General features: G+C 41.6%; 1 protein-coding gene across 3 annotated transcripts in view; it reads right to left on the bottom strand.

Moving 5' to 3' along the window:
* Nucleotides 1-21179, bottom strand: part of unc5a (unc-5 netrin receptor A) — a 241772-nt gene that overhangs the window by 97189 nt on the left and 123404 nt on the right. For all 3 annotated transcript variants that reach the window (XM_020045944.3, XM_010900291.4, XM_020045945.3), the window contains exon 2: nt 17096-17314. In XM_020045944.3, the coding sequence (XP_019901503.2) occupies nt 17096-17314 (219 nt within the window). The remainder of the gene's footprint in view (nt 1-17095; nt 17315-21179) is intronic.

The raw sequence follows: 21179 nt of genomic DNA, 5'->3' as shown, positions 1-21179 counted from the left end.
GTTTTACATTTAACCAACAAAACATAACATGGACTTGCTCCTTATATCTCTGAACTGGTCTTGCCAACTGGCCAATACCTATAGCAAGGGAAAATGTTATTTGCTGCTGATTTTGTATGTTTGCCCACTGACAAAGAAATTATGAGTCTACAATTTTAATGGTAGGAGCCCCAAAACACATGGCCAAGGCAACAAAGGAGTAGCTCAAGAAGAAGCACGTTAAGGTCCTAGAGTGGCCTAGGCAGTCTCCAGAACTTAATCCCATAGAAAATCTGTGGAGGGAGCTGAAGGTTCAAGTTGCCAAATGTCAGCCTCGAAACCTTAATGACTTGGAGAAGATCTGCAAAGAGGTTGTGGGACAAAATCCTTCCTGAGATGTTTGCAAATCTGGTGGCCATCTACAAGAAACATCTGACCTCAATGATTGCCAACAAGGGTTTTGCCACCAAGTACTAAGTAATGTTTTGCAGAGAGGTTGAATACTTATTTCACTCATTAAAATGCTAATCAATTAATAACATTTTGGACATGCATTTTTCTGGATTTTTGTGTGGTTATTCCATCTCTCACTGTTCAAATAAACCTACCATTAAAATTATAGACTGATCTTTTCTTTGTCAGTGGGCAAACATACAAAATCAGCAGGGGATCAAATAACATTTTCCCTCACTGTATATGCACGCTACAGTCACAAGAAGCAGGCCAACTTACTATCACCAGAAATTCTAAACAAACAGCTGGAGGCAGGGCTTTCTCCCAAGGAGCTCTTTTGTTGTGGAATGATTTGCTGGTTCACGTGAAAGATACAGACTCCTTCTCAACTTTTGAATGTATACTGAAGACTCATCTCTTCAGGAGGGTCTAGGACTATGTGTAGTCTGATCCAGGGGCGTGAAGGTGAACAGCAAGGCACTGGATCGATGAACCATCCTTGGTGTCTCTGCATGGTGGCCTCCCATCTCTCCACTTGGGAATCCTCTTCCCAATGCTTACGCGTGCCATTGGTGGTCTGGTGCTTGGTACCATTGGTGGTCTGGTGCTTGGTACCATTGGTGGTCTGGTGCTTGGTACCATTGGTGGTCTGGTGCTTGGTACCAATGGTGGTCTGGTGCTTGGTACCACTGGCGGTCTGGTGCTTGGCACCATTGGCGGTCTGGTGCTTGGTACCATTGGCGGTCTGGTGCTTGGCACCATTGGCGGTCTGGTGCTTGGCACCTTTGGCGGTCTGGTGCTTGGCACCATTGGCGGTCTGGTGCTTGGCACCATTGGCGGTCTGGTGCTTGTTACCATTGGTGGTCTGGTGCTTGTCAAAGTGGGTAGAGCAATTTCCTTATTTCTTTCCTGCTTGGACCTGTCTAGGGATATCTTTGGTTAAGGACACACTGTCTTCAGACCCCCACTATCATTCCCTTGTTTAACACTGCAATAGTTGACAACCTGGACATGTAGATGTGCCATTTTTACTTATAACTTGTTTCTGTATATGTTGAGGAAATTCCCAATTTTCATGTCACATATGAAATATTAATACCATATTACTTTTTTAGGTAAACAGAGCAGCAGTGACATTTCCCCTTGAGCACAGCTCAAACCCTACCCAACCCTTCGTTCTGCCACCTCTGCTACCCATCTTGACTATCCCACACCTAGGGGAGTCAAAGCTCTTATCTGTCCCACACCTAGGGGAGTCAAAGCTCTTATCTGTCCCACACCTAGGGGAGTCAAAGCTCTTATCTGTCCCACACCTAGGGGAGTCAAAGCTCTTATCTGTCCCACACCTAGGGGAGTCAAAGCTCTTATCTGTCCCACACCTAGGGGAGTCAAAGCTCTTATCTGTCCCACACCTAGGGGAGTCAAAGCTTTTCTCACTTCTCTCTATCCTGGTAGAACCAGCATCCCCTTGAAGCTAGCCCAGCATCCCCTTGAAGCTAGGCATTATTTCCATCCCCCACTTCTGCATTGAGAACAAAGCTGTCTGAAGATGAACGCATCTACTGTAAGTCTGTCACTTTGGCTTAATTGCCAAAGAAATATACAATGTGTAAATGTAAATAGAATTATAAACCAAATGGATACAACATTTTAAAACACACAAACACTAGGAAATAGATGTTCTTGTTTTAGTTCTGTCCAGTGGCGTTTTTAAATGAAAAATATTTGTGGGGCACAAACCATTTCAAAATATAGGATACATCCCTCTTGATACTGATGTGTTTTTTTAACACATCAACAAACAGCGTAGCTCCACAAAACAGTTTTAACGACAGAGCGGCTTGCTTCTACCAGGTGTTGTAGTACATATATTGGAGAGAGAGAGTAATTGCTCTCCTTCTCTCTCACACACATGTACAATTACCACTGTCACATTTAAAAACCTAAATTAGGACTGCAACCAAGCTCAGAACGAATGTGCCTACATGGCCATACGCAAACAGCAATGAGCTCAACACCCCTGAAGGCCACAAAGAAGCTGAAAGACATCCATTCTATGACAGCCACCTTAATATAAAAGCATGGACACACTGACACTCGTCACCATCTATATCAATCGAACCATCACAAAAATATGACCAATGCACGGACCAGCACCTCAAAGGCAGGATGATAAAACATGCTTTCACTCACCAAGACTGAAGGCTCACTTGAAGAGAAAGGTGGCAGGTAGCTGCTAAATCAGCTGGCTTTCGATGGACAACATGGTCAATGCGTTGAGTCGCGGCTGTCCCATGGTATTGCGAGTGAAGTTGTTTACCTTCTTCAAGGTGGAAAAGTTCCTCTCTGACATCATAGGTGTTATGATAATTTTCAGCAGAGGGACGGTCTCAGCAAAAGCCTCCTCTAGGTTGTTCTCATGGATGGATCTTAACAGAGACAGGGCCGTCTTACCAGTGTGAAGCTCAGTGTGGCGGTACAGAGTGGTCAGCTCAGACTTCAAATTTTCCTCGTTTCTTAGAGGCCACAGTTTCACCGCACAGTCAAGCTCAGACGTAGGGAATGACAGGAAAAATTGTGGGAAGAGCAAGCTGTCAACCAGCTTGGCAGAGATCAGGTGCTCCACCTGGGAGATGGCTGTGTCTCATGACTCCTTCATCACCTACCGTGTTGGTTACTCGTCGGCCTGGCTCGTCTGTTCCATTGTGAATGGTGGCAGCCCATTCATCAGATTGCTTCCGCATATTCTGGACATTCTCCTTGAAACGGGTGAGCGCACTGCTAATCCCAGGTGCACCGATGCTCCATTTTTGCAGAGTGTTGTATAAAACAAGAAAAAATTCCATCAGCTGCAGAAAGGCTTGGTCCCAGAGTTTTTTTGACAGGCCGTATGCCTCACTTATGGTGGCCTCATCCCATCCTGGTTGTCCTCCATACACAGGGGCAGTGCAGTGTTGTTTTCCCAAACTTAATTGACAGTTCTACTTTTAAAGTTCCAGCGGGTGGCCTTGTTGCCTCAGCAAGTGCCGCAACACGTTTTGAGCGCCAGAGAAAAAGGTGGCAAAAGCAGTTAAATCTGCAAAAAACACCTTCAGGATGCTCATCCTTGCTGTACAAAGTTGTTGCGAGGTCAGGTTCAGCTGGTGAGCATAGCAGTGAACAAACTGCACATGTGGGTATGTCTCTTTCATTAGCGTCTGTACCCCTCAGACATTTCCACTCATTACAGCAGCACCATCATAAGTCTGAGCAATCAACTTTTCTCCCAGTTTCAGTGGTTCCAACACACCCTTGATGCTATTAAAGAGGCAGTTTTATCTTTGACTTCCACAAACTCCAAAAACCTCTCTGTCACTGTATTGTCAGGCAACATGTATCGCAACATAACCACCATTTGTGATTTACAGGAGACATCAAATTATGTCTTGTCCACTTGCTTGGCTATCTCCTCCCTGTACAATTCATACATACAGTCTAACAGTTTGTTTTATACAGTGGTAGATGTCCCTTTGAAGATGGGCTGAGCGTCATAGTGCCTCTGAAGTCTCGAATCACCCTCACACATATTCTCGAAGATGCATCTGAATATTCCAGGTTATAGGGAGTCCACTGACTCATCATGTCCTCACAGTGCGGTTTCACATTTTCCGCATGTTAAGATCCAACTGAGAACGTACCTGTTTTCCTCCACCTCTTTGTTATGCTGCTCAATGGAGCGCCTTAAGAACTGTCAACTTGAGCTGCAACCCTTCCAAGTAAGCCCAATTTCACAGCATTGTCCAGATGACTCCCGCTGCTCTCATGTTTTGCAATCCTCTCAGAAAGATGTTTAAAATATTTTTAACCCATCCTCAACCAAGTACCCTCTCCACCAAATAGCAGACATGGAAAACAGAAGAGTGCCTTCTTTTGTGTGCTAACTTAGCCACTTTTTCTTGGTAAACCACTCCACGTTAAACCCGCGGTTACTTACACCAGCAGTTTGAGCGACGACAACATCCCGTGGCTGATGAGCACCAAGTTGCTTCACTTCAAGTTTCTCCTCCAAATTAAAGGTTTCAAACTGCTGCTCGAGTATAAATCCACTTTATTCATTTGCTCAAGTTATCTGCCGTTTGTGGAGCTAAGAAGCTAGCTAAGACAATCTACCCTCCTCGCTCTTCTTGCCGACTAATGTTGGCACCAGACAGACAGACAGCCAATAAGGTCTGAAATACGAAATGACGCTGTAGTGGGGCTTCCTACAGTCAGATCATTTGTTTGATCTACATTGATCACACTAACATTCTGAGAATGCATATTCATATTTTCACACGTACAATCTACATTGCATTGTGAGAGAGGGGCTAGCCCCACATTCACGCTTAGCCTATGGCCTACTACTGCTAACTCGAATCGGCAGAACACAGTCTGAAGCAGCAAGGCAGGGACCAATGAAAATGAAATCAAATTTTAACAGAAATGATATGCAATTTAGGAAGATGCTATATTTATAGATAATAAATTATAGGAAGTAATCTTTGAGAAATAAGAATAACATAATTTTGTTGCAGTTCTTTCTGTTGACAACAGGTGGGGGTGTGCCCCACCTGCCCCTAATGACCAGTCGCCCCTGGTTCTGTCTCTTGTTGTCTCTACATTTCTTCTCCCTTTTCTCCCTTTTCCCTTTTATCCCCTTTCCCTCCTCCCTCTCTCTTTTCCTCCATCTGTCCATCATCCAGCCAGCCAGCCATCCTTCCTTCCATCATTCTCTGTCTTTCTCTATGTCAATAATTTGTATTGGAAAGGAAAACATTTCTTTAGATAGCCACATCAAGTGGAAAATAAACATTACAAACACAACAGTTTCAAAAGTTTCAAATGGTGTATTATTAGCTATGTACATTGTTGTAGCAAGTTGCAAAGAGTTAAAGAATGAATGACAAGGGGAAAAATAAAGAGCTAAATCTGAGTTGGTTGTCTGTGCTCCACTGGTTGCCCTTTTCTCATGTCAATGGGTCACAAATGCTGTTGCTATAATTGCACATTTCAGTATTTCTCCTTACAGATATTGACATTTATCAATGTTTGATTTGCTTTGAAATGCTTTGGGGATCTCCATGATCTGTGGGAAAATAGCTGTTTCTGTGTGTTCATACATTTGGCAATTCAGATATATTTGGTTGTTTTGGGTGCAAAACATATTGGGTTGTCCTTTTCAGGTTTAAAAAAAAAAAGAGTCATAAATGCTAACTGCCATTCATTCAGTATAATCTGGTAACTGCTAGCATACAGAACTCAATGGTGGTAGTCAAACTAGTTGTTAGCTGTAAGGAAGTTGATTGGTGAGAGATGTAAATACTGCTCCGGAAAAAAATAAGAGAAAAGGAAAGTTTTGAGTGAAAAACAGAAGTGTTCAATTTGCAGTGTTGTCTTAATTTCAACCTTTCTGTTCCACACTCAAAACCTTCCTTTTTGACTGTTTTGGAAAGGAAAGAGAAATGTGCAGTGGTCTCTTAATATGTATATTGACAGTCGTACTTGAATCAACTTTAGTTTTAGAGCCTATTTGGAATATGACAACTGCGGTGACAACTATTTAATTAAAATAACATTTACATAATATGTAAATAAAATTATATATTTATAATTCCAATGAAAAAAATGCAGCACTCATAAAACTTGGAAAATCTCAATATATTTTCTGTTGCTGTAGGGCAACAGGGATAGATAGTTGGCTAGTTAGCTTTTTTATTTTTTACATTTTACACTAAACATCTTGTATATCAGAAGAAAAAAAATGATTGCAGGGTATAGCATTGATATAGACAATGTCTTCCGACTGACACTTGATCTACTGACCTCTTCACAACATCTACAATTTCTAAACATCAGATTCCAACTACCAAGACAAATGTGTGTATCCACTGACAGACAGCTGTATGAGGACTGCACAGCGTTGAGGAACTGTTGTGTGCGTGTGTGTGTGTGTGTGTGTGTGTTTGTGTGTGTGGGAGGACGAAAGCTTGGTTTTGAGTGGACTGCAGCAACAAAAATTTTTTACAACAATTGTCCCCTCTTGTTCGATAAATTGCACCTAATTTCTGACACAATTGTTATTATTGGCAGGGTAAAAAAGAAAGTACAAGTTTAAAAAAAATCTTTCATGGTTATTATTCTGCCATAGACGCTGGAAACAACATTTGAACTTTAAAAAGTGCCTCCCGCCCACACTCAAGGCTAGCCGAATTACCTCAGAAGGTGTTACAGTAGCTGGCTCATGTAGTGACGGTGAACATCCACTTCAATTTAATTCAGTGTCACTACACTCTGCCAGCCCGCTCACAAAGCTTTACCATGTTGTGTAGACAATGTCTGCTCAACCACACACAGTACACACACACACACACACACACACAGGATGGCAGGCAATCAGGTTGTCCTTTGAGCAGGGATACGCACACAAACACACAGACACACACACACACGCACATGCGCACACAGACACACACACAGACACACATACACAGACGCTAAGCTGAATATTGCGGAGTGCTGACCGGTAGATGTAGAGGGAGCCTAATGGAGGAGTCTGACAGATGTGTCACAATGACTATTGACCTCGCCATCTGTTTCTCTCTGGGCCTCATCACCAACCCTCACTCATTTTATGTCAGTCTCTCTCTCTCTCTCCCTCTCTGTCTCCCTCTCAGACTCTCTCTGTTTCCCTCAGTCTCTCAGTCTCTCTCTCTCTTGGTCTCTCTCTGTCTCTATGTCGGTCTCTCTCTTTCTCTGTGTCCTTCTCGGTCTCTCTCTGTCTTGCTCTATCTCCCCCTGCTGACCCCCAGTCCCCTGGCCTCACAGGACAGGATGAAATAGCAGTCCCATTACTGTGCTGCAACTAATAATGCTTTATCAATTAGCCCCCTTCGCTGCTGATCGATGCCTAGCAGGTGGTGCAAGGACATTATCTCCGCCCTCCCCTCCTCTCTCCATCCTCCTCTTCTCTCCTGCTCCTCCTATTCCCCGCTGGTCAGTATATCTCATGGTTCTCAGGTGTTGAAGGGTAGCAGCAGTATCAGTTTCTACTTAAATGTGTCCAGGGTTGTTCTCCGATAGCCTGATAGTCCATTAAAGATCAAGCTTAATTACTGTACTGTTCAGGCTCCCCATCCTGGCCATTAGCAACGTGCCACTTTACTCCTGCATTTGTATGATTCTATTTAACTACAAAAAGAGTAGTGTTCAGTTGGTCTCGGCTGTAACCGTTTCATTAAACTGTCATTGGAATAGAGGACTAATGAACAATTAGAATATTCACACCGCTTCTAATTCTAAAAATGTCAGTATATTATAACTCTGATGCAAAAACTATGTTGAGACAGAGAGAGAGAGAGAGAGAGAGAGAGAGAGAGAGAGAGAGAAAGAGACAGCACTGCACATGCAAATAGTGCAACAATTTAAGAATAACGCGTAATATTGCAAGCAAGCAATATGGATATGCAAGCAAGAATGGAAAAACATTTCACTTTCAAAACTACAATAATTGGTCTCCTCAGTTCCCAAACACTACATGCCCCTGTCCCAACTTTTTTGAAACACGCTGCTGGCATCAAATTCAAAATGAGCATACATTTTTACAAAAACAATAACATTTCTCTGGTTCAACTTTAGATATGTTGTCTTTGTACTATTTTCAAATATAGGGTTTAAATGATTTGCACATCATTGCCTTCTGTTTTTCTTTACATTTTACGCAGCATCCAAACTTTTTTTGGGGATGTTGTAGATTAGTAGTTCAAAATAACAGTTAGAAGGTCAGTTAATCTCCCCTCAGATTAAAAATGGAATGAATTACAGCAACACATTAAAAACCTTAAATCTGGTCAATCAAAATAATACATGATTTCATTAAGACAAAACCTCCGTGGGGATGAGACTGGTGTGCAGCTCCCAAAAAGACCCTTATCCCCTACCTATTGCAGTAAAATATAACCAGAGCATCATCACAGCATGCCAAAGCAGTGCCCTACAAGGATCATTTTTGGGAGTCACCCTGAGGTTCCATAGTAAGTCATGATTAGTTCTATTCAGGAAGTAATAGCCAGATGGTTTAAAAGATTTAGTTGGCGACAACATGAGGTATTTAGACTTGAATGGAATGACGGAGTGGGATTGAATCGGAATCCTGAACAGGCCCTGTATTCCCTGCATGGAGCACTAAGTCCAGTGGGCCGTAGTAAAATGTAGTGGACTGCGTGGGGAATACTGAGCCATTTGGGGGGTGGCCAGGGAAACTGTCAATGAGGAGATAAACGTGTAAGGTCGGGAGAGGAAGGTCGCGCTGTCTCCCAGAGGTCAGGAAACGTGATTAGGGTGATGAGGATCTCAAGTGTGTAAGGATTAAAATATATGATGAGACAGTCTCCAATTTCTCCATACATCAATACCGCCTATTCTACATATAACCCACTATGGGCGAAGTATATTAACCTTGAATTTATCTCAGAAAGACAGAGTTTGTATTTAACGTTGTATTTAACGTTGCATCGCCATCTAAGCAGTGCTGCAGTAGAATATAAACAGTTAATAAACCATATATATATATTTTTTTTTTTACAATGTAGGAAGCGGTACTGGACCAGGAGAAGAGATTGTTTTCATTCAGACTCGCTGCATATAATGGTATATTGATTCACATATACCAAGAGGGAAGTATAATCATGTAAAGGTCTCATAATTAGTCAGTCTGTATCTGAATCTGCCTTGACTGTTTCTGACCTGTATTCATCAGTGAAAATGGCTATATCATTTTAATCAGCGGATAGCAGAAGGCAGACGAAAATAATCATTTCTTATCATCTGGAGATGTCAATCATGAGCATGTACAGTCAAGAAGACCAGAGTGAGTGCGGAATGCATATTATCCATTTAAATTGGCTGTTTTTGTCACAGCGTTGTCAATGGAGATGGAGACACAGCATCAGCACCATCCTAATTATACCTCCCCTCCATCAGAAGAAACACAAATACAATCAAATAAAGGTTTCCTGTTTCTGTCAGTCCACTCATACTGCCAGTCTCCTGTCACACACACACACAAGGAGGCCGATGAGAGAGGCCTGAGAGAGTGGGGAGAGTCGGGAGTGAGAGAGGGGAGAGTCGGGAGAGTCGGGAGAGAGAGATAAGAGAGAGAGGCCAGAGTCGAGGGAGAGAGAGGGGAGAGTCAGGAGAGAGAGAGAGGAGGGATGGAGTCAGGGGAGAGAGAATAAACCCAATCATCTATTTACGATGAAGTGTCTGATGAAAAATATTGAAAACAAAAGAGAAAGGGAAAGTAAAGAGGAGAGTGAAGGAGTGAGGGGAGAGCAGAGGAGAAGTTAGAGTAGGAGAGGAGGGGGGAGGTGCAGATAAGTGAAGGGAGGAAAGGAGAAGAAAAGGGAGGAGAGATGAGGAGGGGAGGTGAGGAGGAGAATAGAGTGGGGAAGGAGATATGAAGGCCTAATCTATGCGAACACACTGCCACCATTGATTTATGTCTTTAATAGAGGAGCCAGCTCAACACAGTCATGTTCACTAAGACAGAAGACTGCCTGTTGACCTGATCCTCCTGGCTGCGAGCAGCCGGGACATATGACATCATGTCTCCATGGTGACGGCTGACAGGGTGGTGGTATCGGACCGGTCAGTCAACTCTAAAACATAAGAATATTTAGACTGATCGTTCTTTCAGGTATTCTGGCCCATCGAATGAGACATGTGTGATGTCACTGTATCGCTAAAAATGATGGAAAAAGTTACTCTACTTTACAGTGAAATATTTTTGAAAAGCAACCAAGGTTGAAACACTCCTTACTATAAAGCCTGGTAACATTCAGTGAGTGGATATTTAGGTACTATGCCTCCACTCCTGGAAAGGTGAGGAACTATTTCTATGAGTAAATGACGAGCAGTCCTGGCACAGTGAATGGCTTTTTCATCTTATTTTCATAGTGAGAACGCATGAAAGCGGAGGCAGGAACCCTATAGAGATACTAAGGACGGGTAATGATAACCAATAGACTCTGTGAGACACCATCAATATCACCGGTACTCAGAGACGAAGAACACATTAGAACTGTCTTTCCGCTCCTACGTTCAGCTGGGATGGCTGTAAAGAAGGGATGGAGGGAGATACAGGAGGATTCAGGAGATGCCCTAACAACTTCTGTTTGCTTGCTGTGACCATACTTGAGACATTGACTCATCTCAACGGAGGTCAAAACAGCAAAAACCAGCTAGATAGATGTGTGTTGGACCTAATAGCAGTGTTCTAAACATGTTGTTTTGTCCTCTTTCAAATGGACCATTAAATAAGTGTCTAGGTGGTGTGTAGATAATGATAAGCACATTTTGGAAAAAAAACTGCCAGAATATAAGATGGGTTAGTATACCAGATCCCCCACATTCCTTTTCTAATTTGAATAAGGGGCTCTCAGTCCTTTAATCAGTGAGAATACATTGGTTAGAGAAATCTCCACAACAGTGGTCACTAAAGATCCTATGGTACTGATCATTAGAGTAGGTGTCTGTGGTCACTAAAGATCCTATGGTACTGATCATTAGAGTAGGTGTCTGTGGTCACTAAAGATCCTATGGTACTGATCATTAGAGTAGGTGTCTGTGGTCACTAAAGATCCTATGGTACTGATCATTAGAGTAGGTGTCTGTGGTCACTAAAGATCCTATGGTACTGATCATTAGAGTAGGTGTCTGTGGTCACTAAAGATCCTATGGTACTGATCATTAGAGTAGGTGTCTGTGGTCACTAAAGATCCCATGGTACTGATCATTAGAGTAGGTGTCTGTGGTCACTAAAGATCCCATGGTACTGATCATTAGAGTAGGTGTCTGTGGTCACTAAAGATCCTATGGTACTGATCATTAGAGTAGGCGTGTTAACGCCAGTGTCCTGGTTAAATGTCCAATTGGGCCATTATATCAAGTGTCCTGGTTAAACAAACCCGTGTTATCTTGTTTGTCGGAGGAGCAGAAAGAGTGTGCTTCCCACTCTGAGTCGTGTTTGGCTCTTCGGACCCAGGAGCCCCTGATAGGGTTAATATCTACCTTTTGGTTGGAGGTTTATCTTGCAGAAAGGAAAAACATACCAGGAGTAATTTAAGAATGTTGGATGAATTAGATGGTGAATGGAAAAAAAGTAAAGTCTGTTTACCCCAAGATTGATGCAGTATGATCACAATAAACCTTTGGAAAAGTTTCATGCAGAAGAGAGGAGCCAAGAAGTCCATGTCATGGAGAACACCATATCAACATCATATCATGTCATATCAACCTCAAATCACGTCATATCAACGTCATATCACGTCATATAAACATCATATCACATCATATCAACGTCATATCATATCACGTCATATCAACGTCATAGCACGTCATATAAACCTCATATCAATGTCATATCGACGTCATATCAACATCATATCACGTCATATCATGTCATATCAACCTCAAATCACGTCATATCAACGTCATATCACGTCATATCAATATCAATTCACGTCATATCAACATCATATCAAGTCATATCAACGTCATATCAAGTCATATCAACATCATATCACATCATATCACGTCATATAAACCTCAAATCACATCATATCATCATCATATCACATCATATCAACGTCATATCAAGTCATATCAACATCATATCACATCATATCAACACCATATCATGTTATATCGACGTCATATCACGTTTTACAAAAAGGAAGAGGATTTTGTTGAGAACCATGAGTGTCTGGAGTGCCTCAACAGAAGGGTGAAAAAGAAGTGGCCAAAGTCAGGATTGTACAGAGCATCCAATACGAATCAGCTGTAGAAAAGCTGGAGGAGATGAGTGGTCTGAAGTGTTTGAGGTGGTGGATAGGCCTTTACTGACGGCTGTAAGGGTTGCCTCTCACCAGCTATTTAGCATGTGATGAAGGTAGACTTTGTGGCCTTTACAACTATGGTGATTAATGACACTGACAAGGTGGAGAAACCCAGAAAATAAAGAGGATGAGGAGTAAGAGGAGGAGGAGGTGGAGGTGTAGGAGGAGAGACATTGGTATGACGCTGCAACAGGATGAAAATGTGGCTAGTCTTGTTCGCTAGCGTTCTAGACAAACATTTTATTTAAGGTATTACAGTAAGTGCTCAAAATGAACCAGGTATTCAGACTATTCAGAATATGGGAAAGTATGACCATTAACTGTATTTTTCATCTTGATGAATGAGATCTATGGCCAGAGTTGTGTCGAAGATAAACAAATTTATGTGCAAAATGATGAAAATCTAAATTGTCGGTAAGGGCAAGGGTTAGTAGATAGTTAAAATGTTACTGATAGTCAAAACATAATCTGTAGAGCATATCAGACACACTTTTGGGACTTTCAAAATGAAGTATTACCAAATGTTATTTAAATGAATTTTTTCTAGTCCAAACACACTTTATGTTAGCGAGCATCTACTAATCAAAATTTCAAGAGGGCAAAACTAAGTCATGGGCATTAACACAGCCCAGCCCACATGAGCTCCAAAGCACTCTCTCTTCCTCCCCCTTCACAGGAGTGCGCCTACGGTGCATCAAACAGCACACCCCACAACCTTAAGACGGCCAAACGGAAAATGTGGTTAGGCGAAGAGACATTTCCAGAGTTGTCAAAACACTTTGGGAGACAAGTGATGAATACGATTCAGCATTTATGTCCACCATGTGGAGACAAGCATCCAACCCCTGGCTATAGACCTACAGTTACTACACCCCTACACTTTCTAACGAGTCTCTTTGGGACAGCTCTGTGTGTTGCTCACTAATTAGGCCTGATATCTGATAATGTAATGACAGCCTAATCATATTTATTAGCAACAGCTCTCAAGCTACTGTATGCCACTAGCGTGTGCTTTACTTATTATTGGCACGCGTAGTCTGTGGTAGCTAATATTTTTAATTAGACGGCCGCAATGCATTAGGCATTGTTTGCCTAGCACCCAAGTGATTATTAAATCCAATTGGTGGTTCCTTGTCATTAAAACCCAACATGGAAGTCTATGTCTATTCCTTCGCGTTTTGTTCTGCTTTGTTCTGCACAGTGCCCAGTTAGAAGGCAAATAAGCTTGACAATTTAGTATGGGACACGGACATGTTTTGAGACACAACATTAATAATGAAACATTAGAGTAAGAACCAGAGTGTTTTCTGGTCGTTACTCTTACTTGTACATTCATCAGTTAAGGTCCCTGGTGTTCATCAGTTAAGGTCCCTGGTGTTCATCAGTTAAGGTCCCTGGTGTTCATCAGTTAAGGTCCCTGGTGTTCATCAGTTAAGGTCCCTGGTGTGTTAGGAACTCCTTCCCGGGGTAATTGGACACACTTGTAAAATGAAAAACCCAAACCTGCAGACATTTGGGAAGTGGGTTTGACAGCCCTGCTGTATGGAATGTCTGTAAGGTAGCACAATGTTTATCTGCCCTGTATCCAGGTGTTCATCATGGATTATGTAGCACAGCATTTATCTGCCCTGTATCCAGGTGTTCAACATGGATTATTCTGTAATGTATTCAAACATGCAGTGAATTATTCTAAAGTTGGCAAAGACCCTTCAGCTATCTAGAAGGATGAAACATGTTACAAGCACAGTCTCTTTGTGTGTGTGTGTGTGTGTGTGTGTGTGTGTGTGTTTGTATGCTGTGTGTGTGTGTATTATTTTTGTTTTAGACTTAAGAGCATCATCTGTTATTCAACAATGCAGCATCTCTTCATTTGCACAACACAGAGAAGACACTGCTGGTTTTACTGGAATCTTGTCAGCAAATGAGTCCCAAATATCACCCTATACCCTATGTAGTGCACTACATCTGACAAGGCCTCATGAGGCTCTTTGTGGGGAATAGGGATTGATTTGGCAAATGACCAATGGGACGGGAGAGATATTACAGAGGACTGCACTCTGATTGGCTGTTGAGGTGCTATTGGCCTTGGCATTTACTCAGTTCCCTGTATTCAATTATAAAAGAACACACATCAATACGTACATAACACACACACACACTTACACACACACACACACACACACACACACACACACACACACACACACACACACAGACACAGACACACATTCACACAATAACCAACAGACAAAAGCATAGGTTGCTCCTAAATAAGGGAGGTTGGGTTCATACTAAAGGCAGGAATGAAATCAATCATTCACATTTATTTAATCAACCATTTTTATATCAGCGGTTTTCACAGAGTATATACAGGTACTCAGGCTGAAACCACAAAGAGCATTGAACCACCAAAAAGTGATGCACAGTGGTTAGGAAAAACTCTCACATAACAGTCCATTCCACTGGGTACAATCCAACCATTACCATGTCCACCTGTCCATCCCCTACCAGCATCCCATGACACACACACACACACACACACAAAACCAGCCTCTTCCATGATTGTTTGCTAAGAGGAGGAGACAGAATTACTATGAAGCCACCAGTAAAGACTTAAGGGTAAGAATGTTTTTATTATTGTGATTATTACTGAAGCAGCACACACAGAGAGACACACACACACACACACACACACACACACACACACTGCAACAACGCTAAATATTATAAAACCCCATAAATGTGATAACATTTGGGAAATGCCTTAAATCTTTAGATTTTTCATGTAATAAACCTGATAAATGGAATAATTTGCCAGTAAACATAATAAAAAGCTGAACTGTAAAGTAATAAACGTTTGTGCTAAATGTAATAAGTTCTTACATTAGTCTGGGAGTAAGACATATGAATTAAAATATGAATAATGTCAAGCAGAAGATCATGAATATATCCAGCGTGGTTCCTTGTACTACATGTAGTATAGACACATTAGGACAGCGCTTTAACACAGTGCATTAGGACAGGGCTTTAACACAGTGCATTAGGACAGGGCTTTAACACAGTGCATTAGGACAGGGCTTTAACACAGCACATTAGGACAGGGCTTTAACACAGTGCATTAGGACAGGGCTTTAACACACATAAATGACTCAGTTCCACCCCAGGTTTACAAACAGGCTCTGTAAGGACTCAGTTCCACCCCAGGGGTTCATACATGCTCTATAATGACTCAGTTCCACCCCAGGGGTTCATACATGCTCTATAATGACTCAGTTCCACCCCAGGGGTTCATATTGGCTCTATAATGACTCAGTTCCACCCCAGGGATTCATACAGGCTCTATAATGACCCAGTTCCAGCCCAGGGGTTCATACAGGCTCTATAATGACCCAGTTCCAGCCCAGGGGTTCATACAGGCTCTATAATGACTAATTCCTCAGAATTATATCCTCACAATGTGATGTCCTCTTAAGTCAATTTCCTCACCAGTGAATTCTAATTTACTATAAAAATTTGATAAGGAAGAATGTAAAATGGAGGCAACTTTTGCTTTTCCAGTTTTTCCTGACTCTCCAACAGTGACACATTATGACAGAATCATGGTTTGGGGGCTATTTAAAAAAAACAAGTGGATGAAATATTAATGGGTGAATCCAGTTGTGTGGAGGATATTTTAAGAAACAGGTAGATAAAATATTAACAGGTAAACCATTTTATAAGAGGCAGTGTGTGTGCGTGTGTGTGTGTGTGTGTGTGTGTGTGTGCTGCTTCAATGCTCAGTTCTCATGTCTTGTGTTCATTTTTGACAACCCTCCAGTGTGTACTGTGTGTGTTTCGTGTGTGTGGGTACACCTCAGGATTGATGATCATGATGTCACACTACCAGCCAGGCATGGGCAGCTTTGAATTTAACATTCAACTGAGGAGGTTTTTGGGAATGCCTTTTTATCCAGCAGTAGACAGTTATCACATTAGCATAATCGCTAACGGCTACACAAAGTGTTAGGCCAACAAACACCGACAGACAGGGGCTTTCCTTCACTTCCTCTTCAGAAAGTAGAAGGGGAAAATATGAGTCACTGATGCATTTCGTTCATGTCTTAGGATTCAGCTTGTACTTGATGAACTACTATGTTGAATTCCATTTGTCTGGAGGATTTTTTAAAGCCGGGTTTGAAAAATAAAATTAAAAAAAAGTTTCTGACAGTGTTCTGTTCAGCCTTCAAAGCCTTGTAGAAGGCATGCAGAATGCAAAATGAGCTGTATGGCGATAATACACATTAATCTTTTATTTTTATTGATTAAAAATAAAGTGAGGTAATTACAGCATTTTCAATGGCCAGGCCTTCTTTAAGGGAAACCAAAGAGGTTATCGTTACAATGACAAAAGCATATGGAAGATGTCAACCACAGCATTGACACACCACAGATTATTATAAGCTTTGCCACAAAAACACACACACACAAACACTTAACATAAAACCAGAGCCGAGAACAGAACCTAACAGAAAGAAAGAAAGCTACAGCAAAGGGGTGACACTCTATAGTATTCCATTTAAGGCATGACGAAACATCAATCTTTTTCTGCCCATCTTGACCAAGACAGCTTAAAGGTAAGACTGATATGTACTGATATGTACATCCGGTACTGATGGTACTAGTAGTCGAACTAGTTCTCATGTTTGTTTTTTTGTGAGAAGCCTCTGTATGTAAAAGCAGCCGTGTCAAACTCTGGGGAGAAAGGATGTTACCTGTGGCGGGGTCAACGGTGCGTTCGATGAGGTGGTCGTCCTGGTGCACCCATTCACCATTACATTTGAAGTAGATCTGTGTTGCCGGGGTGGAGCGACAGGTCAGGGTGACAGGCTTATTCTTCACAATGTACTCATCGTCAGGCTCAATCAGGAAGTGAGGTAACAGATCATTGAAGGATGCAGGAAGTGTTGCTGTGGCAACATGTTCCGAACCACCTGAAAGATAAATGGTAAATACAATAAAACATAGATTTTTTTGGCGAAATCCAGGACATAGACGGTATACTGGGAGACACAGTTAATATATAACTATTTATTATTATTTTGTGAAGGCAGTCAAACACTGTTTGATAGATTATTGAAAGATACATATCAAACTGTTGAGGAGAGTTGATGAGTAGAAGAAAATGAAAGACAATGATAAGATATAGCAGGGGTGTGCCGAGTAATAGGATCAAACGAGTATCATTACAGAAATGAATGATACAAATATGTAATATAATTATCTGTGGATGGCGAATGTTACTTAAAAACCAGACATTCGGGTACAGCAGAGCTAGAATCTGTAAATCCGTAGAACACCCCCAAAAATTTCATATTTTTGGTTTGTAGAAAACTCCTGTGGTCTTTTGGATTGACCCATCATTTAAAGTAGAATAGCTCCTCTCCAGAATCCAGTGCCGTGAATCTCTGTTTCTTGTCTTTTTGAGTGTGAATATGTTGAGGGAGTTTATGAGGGATAAAAAAACATTCTCAAAGTACCTACGTAACAACAGACATCATCATAGTAACCTAGCAACAATAGACCATTTTGAACGTAACCGTGCAACAATAGACTATTCTGATAGTAACCTAGCAACAATAGACCATTCTGGAAAAAAAATTGTAAAAATTCACAAGTTGCACAATTGATCGCAATTTTGTTTTGAATGTTTGTGTTTGGACTGATCTCCAATTAAGCTTTGTAATGAACACATCCTCATTGACCGCTACTGAAGATTTGATCATATTATTATGGCTTGAAAACATAATAACATTTAAAAAGGCAAAACAAATTTTAAGCTAAACCCTTTGAATTTTTTTTTATTTTGTCAGATGTACACAGTAAAATGTTGACCAGCTAGAAAAAACTGAGGACAGTGCACCGCATTTGAGCTAGCTAACATTACCACTGCTAGCAATTTTGTGAATTACATTACTGGCGGACTAAAGTACATTGATATATTGATGAACATTTTATTTTATACTTTTCATTGTATTTTGTAACTGTTGCTTACATTATCATTGTCATGGTCTTTCCAAGCACTGCAATTTAGACTAAACAGACATTAATGCTTGTCCATAGACATTAGCCTCCATTTAACTTGACAATCAATATGGCTGCAGAACTTTGATAACTATTGCAACAATGTAACCGAGTATCAGACATACAACTTGAGAAAAGATAATTCTGATAGTAACCTAGCAGCAAACAGGGTTGCCAGATTTTATTGACACTAATACCCAATCACCTGTGGACTCCACAAAAATCCCGCCCAAACATTATGTTTACTACACGTTTACTATACAACCCTATCTGTAAATCGACCTGCTCAAGCCCATTCAAGCCTCATTAAAAATAGCCCAATCGTACAGGAAACTTCCCCATCAGGCAACACTAGCAACAATTGACAATTCTGACAGTAGCCAAAAATACAGCATTCTGATGGTAATCTAACAAAACAGACCATGCTGATAATAACCTAGCAACAAAATACTATTCTAAGAGTAATCTAGTTACAAAAAACCTTCTGATAGATACCTAAGAGAAATGGACAATTCTTATGGTAACGTAGCAAACAATGGGCCTTTCTAGCAGTAACCTAGCAACAATAGGCCATTCTGATACTAACCTAGTCACAATAGACCTTTGAAGGCTTCTGATGGTCATCAGATGGAAACATAGGAATAATGGGACATGGCAAACACAGCTCAAATGATTAGGCAGCTTAAGAGTAACCACTCAACACAGACAGGAATGTTTGATGTTTTGTGTTCCAATTCAAAATAGATGTAACCGGAGACAGGGATTGAACCCTGGTCTCTAAAGAGAAGTCGTTAATATGTGCATGGAGCCAGGAGTGTTACAAACCAACATGCCACGGCACCACATTACGTGGAGGTAGGCTGACAGAGGATGGCTGAAAGTCTTGGCCCTGGGCAGTGAATCAGCATCTCCCCTCTCTCTGTTAGAGATGAAAACCAAGCATTTCTTTGCCGTAGCTTGTTATTGCAAATGACAAATAAATCTTTTGAACTTTTAAGAACTTGAAATGTTGTTATTCCACAGTAAAATGAAAAATGTGGGTTTATTCTGAGTATAATCCAGTAATTTGGTAAGACCACTGAGTGTGAATGATCACTGTCTCTTTATGCCATTCTCTCTCTCCTTATATTTCTCTCTCTCCTTTTCTTTCCCTGTGCCTATCTCTCTATCTCTCTATCTCTCTGTATCTCTGTTGGTGTCTTTTCCTATCTCCTCTTCTCTATATATCTCTTTCTCTATCTCACAGGGGGACCAGTAAATTCCAAAATAAAATGGCTTTAACAGGCGTGTAATATTAATTTACTGCCCTGAGTCCTGCACCGTTGACACACACACACACACACACACACACACGCACACGCACACACACACACACACACGCACACACACACACACGCACACACGCACACACGCACACACACACACACACGCACACACGCACACACGCACACACACACTAAAACAGAATGGGCATTTACAACCTTCTTCATCACTCTGTCCCGCGTAGCGCCTCGTCGCCATGCCGCCAGGACGCGCCAGACCATAGAGGACGGTTCATATACATCCTTCATCATGAAACACTCTCCTCTCGACCTTTTCCTCTCCTCTCCAGCTCTCCTCTTTCTCTCCATTCCTGGATTAATTCATCTTACTGCCACTGGGGTCAGGGCCCCGGACGTACACTGCTGTCATCACACAAAGCCATTATCCGTTGCAGTATCATAACAAATGTCATGTTAATGTTTCTATCCATGGCGTTATCTCTTTCCTTCTCTCTCTCTCTCATTTCTTCCCTATTTTTATCTGTTTTCCTCCCTCTCTTTTTTCTTCCTCGCTTTCCCTCTCTATCACTCCCCCCCATTTCGATCTCTCCTCACCCATCTTATCTCCTGTCATCTCAATCGCTGTGTGTGTGTGTGTGTGTGTGTGTGCGTGTGTGTGTGTGTGTGTGAGAGAGAGACGCCTGCTGAATATGGATAATGTATAATGTGTTTGTTTAATCATTAATAAAAACAAATTGTTGAGTGTCCAGTGTAAGCCATACACCACGCCCCCAACGCTGTTCATTTTCTAGGTATTATCCTCTACATTATCTTAAATCAATATTTGTCATTCAGCGCCAAAAGTGAATGAAATATCAATACCACCTCCCAGATCCTTTTGCAGCAACCACAGTTTATTAGTATTCAAAGAGTGTGTGTCTGTGTGTCTCCCTGGCAGTAAAGTGCGACCAATTTTGTTGAATATGCGTCAAAATATTTTGCTGAGCGACCAGGAGTTTTATTTCATGGAGCACTGTGCAACTAGCAAAAAGTATTCCAGTTAATAATTGTTTTTTAATGGTGTGTATAATGTTGACAGGAGGGGACAGTGGGTTTGTTGCAGTACAACCGCCGAACACTGCATTGTTTCCAAATGTCTGCCTCCAGTTGTCTTGACGTACTATACATTAACCTGCAGATGAAATATGGTCACCTCTAAGGGCAGTGCTCCAATGTTATGTGGTGCTTCTTATAGGTCCCCACCAATGCTACATGCAGTCTAGGGCCCTCCTTATGAGTGAGTCCTAATGATAAGGCAGATGACAGGAAATAAGGGTCTTAATGACAGCAGACCTTCAGATTACTGTGTGTGTGTGTGTGTGTGTGTGTGTGCAGTCCTTCAAATGATGGTGTGGGTGTGTGTGGGGGGGGGGTCATAATGTGTATGTGTGTGTGTTTGTTTGTGTGTGTGGCGGGGGGGGGGGGGGCTAATGACAATAGTCCTTAAGGTTAC

This window comes from Esox lucius, chromosome 4 (assembly GCF_011004845.1).
Source record: "Esox lucius isolate fEsoLuc1 chromosome 4, fEsoLuc1.pri, whole genome shotgun sequence".
Taxonomy (NCBI): domain Eukaryota; kingdom Metazoa; phylum Chordata; class Actinopteri; order Esociformes; family Esocidae; genus Esox; species Esox lucius.
Note: the sequence above shows the minus strand (reverse complement) of the source record. Positions and strands in the feature narration are given on the sequence as shown.